This window comes from Hippoglossus hippoglossus, chromosome 15 (genome assembly GCF_009819705.1).
Source record: "Hippoglossus hippoglossus isolate fHipHip1 chromosome 15, fHipHip1.pri, whole genome shotgun sequence".
NCBI lineage: Eukaryota > Metazoa > Chordata > Actinopteri > Pleuronectiformes > Pleuronectidae > Hippoglossus > Hippoglossus hippoglossus.
In genome coordinates, this window is record NC_047165.1 from 16481030 (window position 1) to 16495022 (window position 13993).

At 43.6% G+C, this 13993-nt stretch overlaps 1 protein-coding gene across 1 annotated transcript in view; it reads right to left on the bottom strand.

The window, feature by feature from the left end:
• Positions 1 to 13993, bottom strand: part of slx4ip (SLX4 interacting protein) — a 32915-nt gene that overhangs the window by 17649 nt on the left and 1273 nt on the right. Inside the window, 2 exon segments of the mRNA XM_034608238.1 lie at positions 6183 to 6309; positions 6674 to 6763. Coding sequence (XP_034464129.1) covers positions 6183 to 6309; positions 6674 to 6763 — 217 coding nt within the window.

The following is a 13993-nucleotide window of genomic DNA, read 5'->3' on the forward strand; positions in this document are numbered from 1 at the left end:
ACAATGCCAACGGATAATAACTTGTAGTGTTTGTATGCAAAATATTTCAGTCAAGAGCTGAACTAAAATTCAAAACAGAAGTAAATTAGTCTAAATAGGACACAGATGAACAGAATATTCTTTTCTTTAATTCAGGGTTGTGCACAATAAGGAAAGAATTGAGTGGCCTTTCAGTTAGTCCAAATGTTTCCACCAAAAATGAAACAAAAAATTTAAAAACTCTTCTGCTTCTCTTTACTGTATATCATTACTACAGTGCCAGTGCCGGTTCAGAAACATGGCAAGGAAACAAGGAGGGAAATGTGATTACCCCAGCAGCTGCATTTGAATGCAGACTCCACATTAACCTGGTTATTGCAGTGCATGTAAAGGCATTCTCAGATTTCCTGCAGTAACCGGATTTCTGTCATTAACCGTGTTTCTAGTCTAATGTAAATGTATGACTGTATGTCAGGAGAACTGCAATTCCCACGCAAACCCCTTTACGAACAGGAGTTGAATCAGCAGGACAGTCAGACATCAGTGCCTGAAACTCCTGCTCTTTTGACATCTCTGCTTTGAAGTGGACCCCCTCCCTCTGTCCTAAAGTGTGGGTGGAGAGTTGGGGGTTAGAGCGAGAGAGCGGGGTGGATTGGGGAAGGATGAGAGAGCATGAGGAAGTTACCCATATGTAAGTGGGGGCTTTCCTGGAAGGACATCACTCTCTGTGTGTAACTGTAACTACGGCCGTGGCGGAGCACTGTGCCTTATCATCCTGCACAACGTCCACCTGAAACAATATTTGCACATGAGCGTTCAATTTAACATTTGGGTGACCCCTTCATCACAGTTACAAAATACGCCGCAGCGTGGTAGCTCAGGCCAACCCATAATGCAGCATGTGACTAAAGTGGTGGGGAGCATTTTGGAGCACAGAAAAATTATAGGGGGGGGAAAAAAAAATCTATTTCTCAGAAACATAATCTGATGAGAGAATTTAAGTCACAATACAAAATGCCATATTCAATCATAATTATATCTTAATTATCCCAAGAGGCCGCAAATCTCTCAAAGCACTGCCTTTGTTTATATAAAACACCATTCAGAAAGAGGAAGATGCAAACTGCTTATATTGCGTTAAGCTCCTTTAGATTAATGTTGTGCAGAGCAGTTTGTGGACTTGAGTTATGCACTGTGCTGGCCCTTTAAAACTTAGATCAAGGTCTCATTGGAAGAAAGCTGTCTCTGCCTGCTGGGTCCTCTGTAAATCTGCTGGCTTGTGTTTATAAACCATGGCACACAACCAGTGTCTCATGATAAGAGGAGAGTAAGACAATGAGGAAAAGATGAAAAGTAGGAATATTTTTGACTGAGGTTCTGAATTTTATTGCTGTTTTAAGTATTGTCAGGCTTTCCCTGACAACACCAGGCAGATTTGGCTGCAGTATACTGTCACCTGCCCTCAGGAGAAAAAAACCCACAGAGCTCACAAGAGCATGTGACAGGGGCTCGTTTCTTCTGAGGGGAAGGAAAGAGCACGGGAAAACAACGACATCTTCTAAAACATTTCAGTAATTCCTGAAACAAGGCATTCTGGTCAAGCTGAACACTTAGCATGGGTTCAAGAGAGTGTGTGCCGTCTCCCAGACCAGATTGTGGTAAAGGGGGAACAGTCACATGAATGTGATCCGTGCTCAGGCTCAGGCTCAGGCCCTAATTATATGGGAACAGAGTGTGGTGTGACAGCTATGGCGGGGATTGCGGTTGTGTCCTAAGAGACTGCAGCTGACCCTGCGGAGACGGGGAAGGAGAGAAAGTGAGAAAAAGAGCCGACACGACGAGAGCAGAGAAGGGCAAACATGGAGGGCACAGGAGAGGAGAGGGTGCATAAAAGCCTTTAAGTAAAATGAAAAAAATAAATAAAGAGAAATAGAACAAAAGTGTGCGCATATGTGTGTAATAATGGGGAGGGGGGGTTAGCAGTGGAGTCAGACTGTCCTATGCATTGCTGCTGAGTAAGGCCGGGGGCTTACAGGAAGGATTTAAAGAGCCACAGCAACACCACAAAGCACCAGGGGGAAGGGGGTTGCCCAGCAGGGGCTAGGAGAGGGTGGGCTAGCGGGCAGAGGGACAGGCTGGCTGGAGCAGCGACTCTGATCAGGATCCATTTCCAGCCTGGGCCTTGGAATTCCTTTGTTCCTGTCACAGGTCTCCATTTTCCCCGAGCCTTAATCCCAGCCTGCCTCACGCCTAGTAACACAGAGCGGGGCAGGTAACTCTGCCACAGGCATGCCTCTCTATTTACAGACCAGATCCCACATAACTACCACTCACATAAATAGTAATAGCTGCAGTAGCACTGAGAAGAAACAAGATGGGTTAATGCAGGTTGTCACTACAGAATTACCTCTGTGTTGTCAGAAAAGCACCGTGAACGTTCATGGCAGGAGGCTGAAAAGTTGGCGTGAATTGATTCTAATTTAAAACAAATATCCAACACATGTGATGGGATGTGAGAGTCTCATTCCCAGTTCGACTGAGCGTTTTTTCCAGATTTGATAACTGCTTTAGCCTGCAGGCTTTCAAAGAGCCATACAAGCCAAATAAAGCTAAATCTATGACAGGCCAGAGCAAAAATCAACCATCTCCCTTTTGGTCCCTGCACGTACTCTGCTTTGTTCACTGGGAGGGAGATGGTCATTCGAAAACACATTCTCCAACGGTAAAGCTATCCAGCAACACTTGTGCTTTTCCCGCAATGGCCATGGCCAGGCTGCCTTAAGCCCCCTTCATGGGGCTGCCAAGAGGAGTCAGTGGTACACTGTGCAGCACTCGCAAAGCCCTCTCCCACGGCTATTAGTGACCATTCATCTGGGGAGCCTGGGAAAATGCCTCTCTAGCCTGCCGTGGCCATGGGGAAAGAGGCTGGCAGGTGTTCCCTCCCTCTAAGCCCTGGCACCTGTGCAGAGAGAGGAGGAAGGAACCAGCTCTGCCATGGGCTAAAACAGACTCTAGGTACCACTCTGCCGACGCTCCTCTAACTCCTCCGACTTGTAGGAAGACTCAAACACCAGGCTGAGCTGTACCCGAGCTCTGCCTCACAAGGAGAGATCAATGTGACTGTATCAATACTAATAGTAGACATCGGACATCTGGTAATGTGCTTTGGCGGTTTGAAATGGCATGTTAACTAAATCCGTGTAAAATGAGCCGTCTCAGTTTACACTTTGCACATACACACAAATATATGAACCACAAAATTAATATCCCCCTGAGTTAAAGCAATACTAGAGCAAATGGAACTCAAGATATGGCACAATCCGCACTGGAAGTACAAAAGATCTAATCAACTGCAGTAGTATACTGTTAATATCTGAAGAACTATGGCATCTTCATGAAGATCACCGTGACACTCGTTTTGTTGTAGAACATAACCATCATCCTGTTTACTCAAATATCGAATTAAACGACAAAAATGTATCTCTCAAAGCAGAGAACCTATTATCCGCTCATTTTCGATCTGTAATTACTCTGAGAAATGTGGGTGTGTTCCTCACGGTCTACCAGGGAGAATGCGAGAGGCCTCTCCCAAGATCCCCTTCCCTGGGCTTCGAAAGTCGAACATGTCCACTCTGCTTGTCCGGAGCCAAAATCTTTGGTGGGAAAAGTTCTCTCTGTTCATCTCTCTAAAAACATAAATAAATCACATCACTATGAGCTAATCACGAAGTCTCAAATAGCCTGGGTAAAAAAAATTGAAGAAGGGGGGCTGTCAGTTGGAAATTGGCCCCTGCAGCTGAGATTTGAAGAAATGACTTGGATTTATGTTGGCAGAAGACATGGGGATAAGCTCTGCTCTGACATGTTCACTGGGTGCTACACGCACACACATACAGTATATGCACCTAACATAGAAGAAGTACATAAATACAATAACCCATAGAGATAACTCAGATACAAACACTTGCACTGAAGGGCCTTGGAATGTTAAAAGCTGTTGATGGCTCATTTGAAGTGCCAACAGCTGAGGCTGTTACGCTGTTCTTACTGCTGTCGGTTGGCGGAAGCCCCTATGATTTCACACTGGCACCAGCTCAAACGCCGCCTCATACAAGACCCGCAGTCCCCCTCCCATACCAACCAACATATAGCACCACACTCCATCCGCCTATTCTTGGCCCAGACACCCGCACTACCCCACCCGACACCTTTCTCCATATGCAAAAACATGCGTGTGCACGTGTTCCTGCGCATACATGTCTCACTCCAGGATATCCAGCTTAATTCTGCTCTCAAATAACACAATGCTACACACAGATGCAAACAGGTCTTCTGCTGAAACAGATACACGCAGAAAAGCGGCTTCCACTCCCTGCTACGGACAGTCTGAAAGTCCTGTGAGGATTAGCAGGTTAGTGTTTGACCTGCTTGCAGAACAGACGACCCCAATGCTTAATACCCACCCTGAGGTTTGCTGGGCTTCCCTCCCTAAGCCTGTAGTCTGTCCACCCCTTTTTATGGCTCCTGCCTGCCTGCTCACTTCTCACAGTCGCAGTCTCCACCTTTACTGCGCTGCTGCCTCCCTCACATGGGACAATGTAAAGACCAAGAATGTCATTACACTCACTTAAGACTTTTAATGGGACTCCAGCACATGAACTGTGTAGGCCAGTTTGAGGCGCTATACCTTTTCATGTTCTGAGAGGGGGGAATTCTCGGATATGGTATGGCCTCATGTTCCACTGGTTACATTCTTTTTGGCAGAGCTACAAGGAGCTTAATCATTTTACACGCATATTTCACCTCTGAAATATTGATAGTCCCTTTGTTCAACATAGTGTGTGAATGTGTGCACACAAGTGTCTGCATGGGGCTTCAGTCTGTGATCTCCATCATTAGACATGTCTGTCTCTCCTCAGTCTGTCATGGGGAATATGAGTCAGGCTTTTCAGTAACCTTACACTGTCAGCCTGTTCACACCTAGCCCAGGGGGAGGCTATATCTCGCCAGCACACTAACGCTCCCTCTGATTCTCACTGGTTCCGATGTGTCTGAGCACCTGGTTGCATGCACGCGTACCTGCTTATGTGTCAGTCCAGAAAACGGTAAAAGATGGTAATCGCGTACACGTGCACTTGTGTAGAACAACAAAAACACACGTGCATGCACCCTTTAAGTAGAGGGGAGTAGCGTGAGAGGCAGAGCTGCAGCCACAGGAGAAACTTTATGGGCCAACTGCCCTGTAATCCCACTCTCACAGTCAGCCTGCCCTGCTGAGAGAGCCCACTTTAACTGCCCTTAACTGCTACCTGTGACAAACCTTTCTGCCTTACAACACGCAGCTGGGGGTTCCTCTGAAGCCTGGCTTACAGTGCTTCAAAGGCATGTGCGTGGGTGGCTGGGGGAATGTAATTGCATTGGATGAATAGGGATGAATTGAATCTGCTTGTTTACATTCGCAAATACATTATATGATATTTCTCTGTGTATATGTATGTATGTGGCAACCACTTTCTGTGTCATCCAGTTATGCACAAGTGCAGAAAACACAGGTGTGCCAACATCACTTAAACCAGAAGGATAACAGACATTACCCATTTTAATGGACTTAACATCTCACAAGCATCTGAGATGTGCCAAGTTAAACAGTGCAACACTGAATAAAAACTTCTATCAGCTCTCGCCTCCACACCCTGGGCGTAGATAGTCACCATGTCCCAACTAGTTCTGTTGTCTTTACACAGACACACACTCGCCTCAAAAAGGTAGTCTTGGCATATTTTTTAGACTGTTTTGTTATTTCATTCCCATCCTGCTCACAGAGCTCAATGACCCACCTCCACGCACGTAGCCATATCTCTGCACTGAAGTTCAAAAGAATAAATAATGGTTTTGAGCCAAAATAAACCATCTTACTTATTCAAGAGTTGATGACAGACACACCTAAGACAAGGAAAGCGAAGACAGGGATGACTTCACTCCAGAGGAATGAGCAACAGCAAATTCAAAACAGAATAAATAGAACTCGTACTCATTAACAAATTACAATTTTAATTAACGATTCCATTAAAAGTAAACACACTTAAGAAGAAAATGTTCTACACAATTATGAATTATGGTAATTAAAAAAATTATCTCACAATAAATACCAAGAATATTTGGCTCTGGTGGAGTGTAATGAGGGTCACATGATGACGTGGTACCTTTCACAAAAAAGGCTGAAGCAGGTGCCAGCTCCTTCTTTTGCTTGAGCTGTCGTCTATTGTGGAGGGACTCCGTGTACTGCTTAACCCTTTGGTCCACAGCATCTTGCACCAGGCCTGTAACCTCCTACAAACAGTCAGGAGATATTTCAGTACAGTAACATGTTAATGGACTTCCGAGAGAACAAAAGTTTTATTTTGTAATTTGATTTTACAAATTATTATTGATGAGCACAGGCAAACGACAGGACAGTAAGAGTCCCAAGTCATCGGCCTATAAGGCATCTAACTCCACAGGGGTCTACTGGCTATGTGGAGAGATGGGAACAGTTTTGCAACAATGGAAAGCCCAGAGAAGAAAAGACAGAAAGCTTAAAGTCATTTTAGATTCCACGCTACTGCTGTCCTTTGAAAAGGCCTCCAGCAGAACAGAAGCCATATATTCAGTCACACACTTATTCACACGCACGCCCTTATCCCTGTGTCTGTACCTCGACGTGGTCCGCAGTAAACCAGCTGGCGTCCTCTTGGCCGCCCAGGGGCAGAACGTGGAGATCCACCAGCACTGCAAAATTCCCACACTGTAACACAAAGAGGAAGGACAGCCACAGGTTGCCGAGTGGCATTAAGCTCACGGACAACAAAGGGAATCAGAGTGTGGGTGATTGACAGCGAGACAAACCACAACGACCCCCTATGTCCTCAAACATCACCCCAGGCCTCTCACAGCAAGTCCCCTCCCTCCTGTTTCTCTGTCTAGCCATCTCGCTACCATCTCTTTACAAAATACTATGGTCTTGTCTGTCTCCTCAAATTTCTCCTCTCTCAGTATAAAAAGTATGTTCCTGCTCTATATATAAGCTTTGCAGTGCCTCAGGTCACAATAAGCAACATTAAAAAAAAGTCTGAAGATGTTCCACATAAATGAGGATTATGCTACTTTGTACCAGGGAAGTGATAAAACTCAGATCTACCCTAAAGCACTCCATGTTTCTGCACTTCTGCACTACAACTTTTTGAGTGGCGTAGCAGGCTGAGTAGCTGCAGAGTGGATTCCTGAAGCGCAACGTCATTGTGTCAACGACAATAAGCTATAAGGGACGGGGAGGCCAGAAATGCCGCGGCTGGTTAAGTTGCTGTTACATCTCTCTCAGGCTAGCCTGATTATGGTTTACACATGAGTGCAAAAGCTGCCCGCTGCACAGAGCAAATGGATGTGGGTCTCGTGTGAACTTCGCCTCTGCCTGGACAAGGAAGTAATGGATGGACCGAGACCACCCACAACTTGACACAGAGGAGCAACAAGTACTGCCCTAAAGTGATAATGAAGCAAAAAACATTGAACTGAGTGGGGTAGCAAAAACATAATTTTGTAAAGACAAAAGCAGATTTCAGCCTCAGAGTGTAGAACTGGAAAAGAGTATGCACAAACAGAGGAGAGGTTATTCATTTCATAATAGGGAATACTTATGCACACTAAAAGCTTTGTGTTGAGCCAGGCTCGTCCCCAGAGCTGAAGCATTGCACACAGAATGACCAAATTCTACAACACAGACGTGAGAGATCTTCCTACGGCTCCGCTCTCATGATGACGTGTGTCAATGAATGAACAGGGTGTGCTGGAGAAGGTCTGTGCTACTTAAATCCTAAATCTGGACACAGGTCTACACTTTCCAACTCCAAACTCTGTCCAGTTGTCTCCTCATCTTTGGAATAACTTAGCTTAACTCCTCCTGAAAGGGAAATACTGATACGGTGCCATTTCTATTACGCAGGGTTTGCTTAGTACAGTGGTTTTACAGCTAAATTTAAGAGCAGAGTGCAGGTGATAGAGAAAAAAAATCGATCAGCGTTTATATGCACTGCAGCCAGAAGCACAATTTTTTTATACTGATAGTTGTGGATCAACCTTCTGTTACAGATTAGGATTTTTATGGAACAGTTTAACAGAATTATAATAAAATCTGTAATGGTATTGTTACTTGAGCCGTCCTTGTGTTTTGATGTGGGAGTTTATTATTTCTATTCTTAAACTGTGGTGATGTGTTTTGGATTTTAGGATAATATTGTTGATTTCTTTGAATGTATTGTGTGTCTTTGAAGTTCTTGGGAACATGTTGAAAATAAGAGTTATTCAGTTAAGCATGTTATCCGTTACATCCCTAGCCTGATAATCCATAGAACCAATCAATAGATCAAAAAAAGCTGCATGCTCAGACCAAATCAAGCTGCATGATATTTAGTATTTTTCCAAACAAGAGGATTTTCCTATTTCATCGTGTTTCAATAAATAATAATTTAAGTGAAGCTGCTCCTTATTTCTCCTTTAGTTGACATGCAGGTCACCATACGACTGATCAGCGAATGTTTTAGTCGCTCCTTGCTCTGCAGAATATGTCAATCACTAACCTCCTAATGTGTGCCAACTTGTACTGAAGTCTCTGCATCCGCTTCATCAAGACTAATGGGAAACTAATGGGATTCTAAGTCTCTTAATAACACAGTGCATAAATCTGTGATCCTCTGACTCATCCCTCTATTACAGAAATATGTGAGCACAAAAGTCGGAGCATTAACATGTGGTATAAACAAAAATATAAACTTGGTAAATATTCACTGTAAATAACACAGGAGCACTTAGTAGAAAAAGAAGTTGATGTACAAAAACCTACATAGCAACAAAAAAAACCCGCTATGGACCAGAAATGTGTGCATGCTGCCTCTCAGAATCAGCGTGTCCCTATAGATCACTACTCTCTCTATCCCCTGCCCTTTGTCTCATGTCAGTCCACGGATGACTGGTGGGCCCAGCTGACTGCCCCCGACAATTACCAGTGTGTGGGAGAGCCTGGCAACGGAGGGTCAAGACCCTGTCAATCCAAACGCCACCGAACCAGAGGACGAGCCCCACTGTGGTTTCTTGGGGTTGCAATTGACACACGCTTGATGTGTTTTGGTATCCTGACCTGAAATCTTTTGAAGAATGTCATTACAGATAAGTATAAGAACTGTACCATGCTGAATGCGATACCACTTAATTGTGTGTAGTGGCCCTGGGATTATTTTTTTACTTGTAATGTTCAGTTTTTGTTGACAGTGTGTCAGGAAAATGGTAATTCACGTCCTTGGTGATTATTGCGGTCATAAAGAATGGTGGTGTGTTATTGGACAATGAGGGAGGTTTCTAATATTCTGCTCCCTACCTGTGTGAGTATCCTGAAAGGGACCTCAAGATCAGTCTTCTAGACCACTAGATAGCTCAGAATTACACAAGCTATTGCAAGATCTAAAGAACAACACAAGGTTAATTTGATCAATAACTTGGACAGAAGGGGCAGTATGAGTTTAGAGAGGTCCTCTTGAAGAGGCGCAGCATCTCTTAAAGTGGTTCCTGAGCTTCTGATTGAATGTGTTTTGGGCTAAAAGCCAGACATCTAGCGAGCCTTAGACTAACTTCCTTTTATCACATTAGAGCGGCGGACAAGACTCGACTGGGAACTGGGCATTAATGATAAACACTGGTCTGCCCCTTAAACAAAAAAGCATGTGATACCCTGAAATTCTCAGAAATGGGGGATTTTGTCAGGAATGCAAACTAATGCAATCACACTAATGAGAAAACTATTAATTTGGCCAGGAGAACTTGTGGTTTGCTGGAGACACACATTTCCCACTAAGTGTCAATCGGTGAGTCCAGGCCGCGCTGTTTATGTGCAGCTAGCAGAGCTTTTACAAAGTACATTTGTGTTGTGTGTGGCAGATAAGACAAAAAAAAGCAGCAGAATCTCAAACAAAGGCTACAATCACATCATGTGGTCTAAATTTGTCGACTTGCAGCACAAAGAGTGACCAGTGAATCTCTAAGCTGAACTCTGCCATGAACTATGACCTCCACGTACCCCCCCCCCCCAAAGCCCAGTAGTCCCTCTTTAGTCAGATCTGTGCAAGCAGCCTACTGCTTTCTAGTTGTAGTAAATCAGACCACAAGGACCTCGCCTTCTTTGAGTAATGTAATCTGAAAATGAAACATCCCGTATGCTCACTAAAGCTATACTTTGCATGGACACATTTAAGGCAATACTCTGAGCAACTGTCACTGTTGGTGGAAAGAGAGGTTTGATAAAGGGCCAAGTTCTAGAGGAAGTTACTCTTTTCATGCATACTAAAGTGGGCCACCACTGCTTTGTTCTCTGTTTTGCACAGGCCTTTTAGAGTTATGAACAGAGGCTGAAGGCTGAATGAGAGGCAGCAAGGAGCGCTACTTAATACCAAATCCTTTATTGTGCCATCTTTGTGTGCTGTCACACACTGAATGAATAGGACCGAGTCTTCCTGCAGGCTAAGCTCAACTTCTCTATCCTAATTCTCCCATGCACTGCCAATCTGATAACTGTTGCCTGCAGGAAACAAAGGGTTAACAAAGACTACAACATTATAAATGTTTGAGCCAAAAAGGTTGCCCACAGTCCGCACTACACAACATGAGAAAAATCCTCTACATACACTTCATATTTCCTGTCTGTAAATAAACAACCCCTGACTCAGACTCACTGATGTCTCCTTTCCCTTTTCTGGTCTTCAGGGCTCTGGTCTATATCACTCTCAGTTCCCAAAACACTCTCTACCTTCCCTTATCTTTCCCCAAGACCTGGCTCTCCGTCCTCCCGTCTGTGCTGCTCCATGTTGGGCACGGGGCCCAAATCTCTATGAGCGGCTTCACCCGCCTCCCCACCTCGCTGCCCTTTGCCATTGCTATCGCAGCGTATAAGAACCAGACCTTCTCGGACTGCACTTAGCTCAGAGGCTAACACTAACCAGCCACAGATGTTTACATTGGGAGAGAAGGGGCAGCAGATGCGGTCTCACTCAATAAAACTTGCATCTCTCCCACTCTCCCTTTGTCTCTCTCTTTTTCTGACGTTCTCTCTCTTTTCTGCAAGTCTGCAAAGAACCCAAGGGAGCTCTTTAGATCTGTGGGTGGGACAACTCTGCTCTCAGGCCTTATTTGTCTGCACTCTCTGTGCTGTGAGTCACCTGGGTTTCCCCCTTTAAAAAAAAAAAAAAAACATTTCTACGTTCCAATTTTTCATACTGCCAGATACTGAGCAGCGAAGCTTGAGTCGTGACTATTACTGAGGCGAATGTAATTTACAGAGAGTGCGCGGACGCATTTTGTGTGCAAAGCCCCCATCATTCAGGTGAAGGTTAACACACCTGAGTTCTCTTTATTTGATGATAAAAAGAGACACAACCCAGGGGTGGAATTCCAGCAGCAAGAACAGACAGGAATATCTCCAGGTAACACACAGCAAACAAAACTCAGTATGTGACATCCTTGAGAAACTGTTAGTCAGTCAGAAACACCAGGCTGAGAAGTATTTGGCCTCAATAGGAAATATGAATTCTGTGTGGTAATATAGAGCAGTGTTGAGATGAAAGGGGGCTTTTAGTTTTGTTAACACTGTCACCTCCTCTTGTAAAAGATCCCTAAGTTGGAAAATGGCAAAACTCAAACTGCAAGGATTTGGTACAGAAGCATGTGTGGTCCGATATGAGCTCATCTACAGAGTGACAACAACACTAACCAGCACATAAACCTCTTACATTAAATTTCTCTGTGATACCTCAAACTTTCTATTCTTAAAAAAAACTTTGGTCTCTGTCGCAACCTACTGCATTAGATGGTTAGAAAGTCAGCAGTGCATATTGCTAATAGAAGGCAGATTGCAGGGTTCTGCCGCAGCAATGTCCTGGAAGAAAGCAAGTGCTTCAGTGGATCAGCATTTTAGCCTGCAGGCCCTTTTCAGGAGGTCTGAGAAGTGGCAGGTCACTATATAGTCTGAGCCTAGTTAAGAAGAAGCATACCAGCCCCTCCTGCAGTTCCACAGACCAGGGAAGGAGCTGCCTTGAAAACATGTTGGGAGAAAGGGACGTAAAACATACTGCGGTACATCCTACTAAAGATGGCATGGATAATTCAAGAACATAACTCATAACTGCTTCAGTAATCCTCGTTCTCTGTGCAAGATGGCAAAAATAATTTGCAACATGCATCGGTAATAACAGTTTTGCTCTTTAATGTTCTGAGAAGTTGATTCGGTCATTAAAAACATGGGGGACAGTGGTGTTTGTTTTGCAAAAGAGAAGCCTCGGGTAGTGCCTTGAATGCTGTTCTTTAGACTGATCCCTTCTAACATAATTGTTTGTGGTTACTTGGTTAAGCATGGTAGAGGCTGCCTGTGTGCATTTTCTCAGGCAGCGTAACACAACAGTATCATTATGTGCCCAGTGGGAAGGAACCTTCCGTGAACCTCAAGGGTTTTACTCTCCCACAGCCAACTGAGGGGGGTCGTGAGGTGGCCTGTATGCAGGCATGCATATGAAACAAATAAAGGGAGTGAATGCAATATCTGGTCAACTAGGCACACATGGCATTATGGAGGATGTGAGAGCTCAGCGCGAATGTCTGCAGCCCTCATCCGAAACTCTGAATAAATGAAACATCAACAAAAGAGAGACCAGCGGCTTTCCCTGCACTTAACAAAAACATCTGAAGTACATTATTCCTGACAGAGCATCAGACACAGGATGAACAGCTTGGCTTTTTAATAGAATGAGTTTCCTCTGCTCTGTGCCGGCCTCCATTGACAAAAGCCTATGAGGGAGGCAGTCAGTTTAGATTTGCAAAAGGTGACCAGAAACATCTTCTAAAGGATGAATAACAACATCAGAATGTGAACACAAGACAAGCGACACATGCACCTGTATCTCCCCCTAGTGGCCAAATAAATTTGCTACTGAGGAGGACTAAATAATGAATGCAGGCAGAATACTTTGCAACAAAATATGAACATTGTAAATGTTAGAAACGCAAGCACAATTTCATGTGTTGCACATGTTTGCCAAAAACACAACCGCTTTTCATTGGTTTAAGATAGACCATGATAACTTGAGCCAAGAAGTAGTGTGTGAAGCAGTTCTACTGTTTGGAAGGAGAATAAACATAGTGGTTATCAAGAATGCTGGCAACAGAAGTTGAAAAGCCTTGATCAAATGCAGATCCGTCTTATTCTTTATTATTCAGTATCTTGTGTGCATTCTATGTGGGAAAACATTTTGCCTAAAGTAATTGTGAGGTTTTGTGGTCACTGAGAAGCACCAACAATCTCATTTACTACGAAACAAGATCTTTTCTAACATGTCATACGTACATGTTCACAAAACACTAAAGAATATGATATGTGTTCCGATGATAACCTTTTACAGTGTTTTTGCAGGTTTCAACATGTTTTATTTAAGACCATAATGAATGAAATTTAAGACATGTCAAATACAACAGATATGAAGGAACGTCAGAGTCCCAGATTTACTTACACTTCCTCATAATTAAAGACAGTAGACTAGATTGTAGACTATCAATTATCAGTTCCACGTTCTCATTAAATAATAATTTTAAAACGTGACGAAGAAGCATCAAATGAACATTAACACATTTAAGACCTACCTAAACATATCTAAGACCCAGTATGTAATATGTTATACTTATTTAAAACTTTTTAAGAACTAAACTTCTTCAGACTTTTAAAGACCCCGCAGAAAACCCTGCTTTTACTTTAAGTTAAACATTTTGTTTGATGATGTATTTGTGATTAGAGCATCTTACTTTGTTTAAAGGACACACAAAGGTGTAATAGAGAGATTATAAGACGTACCAGGTTGTACATGGTAACAAGGGTACACATTTTATATTGTAAATAAAAAATACAAACAGATGTGATGAATATATTCTACTAATAATTCCAGAGATCTTT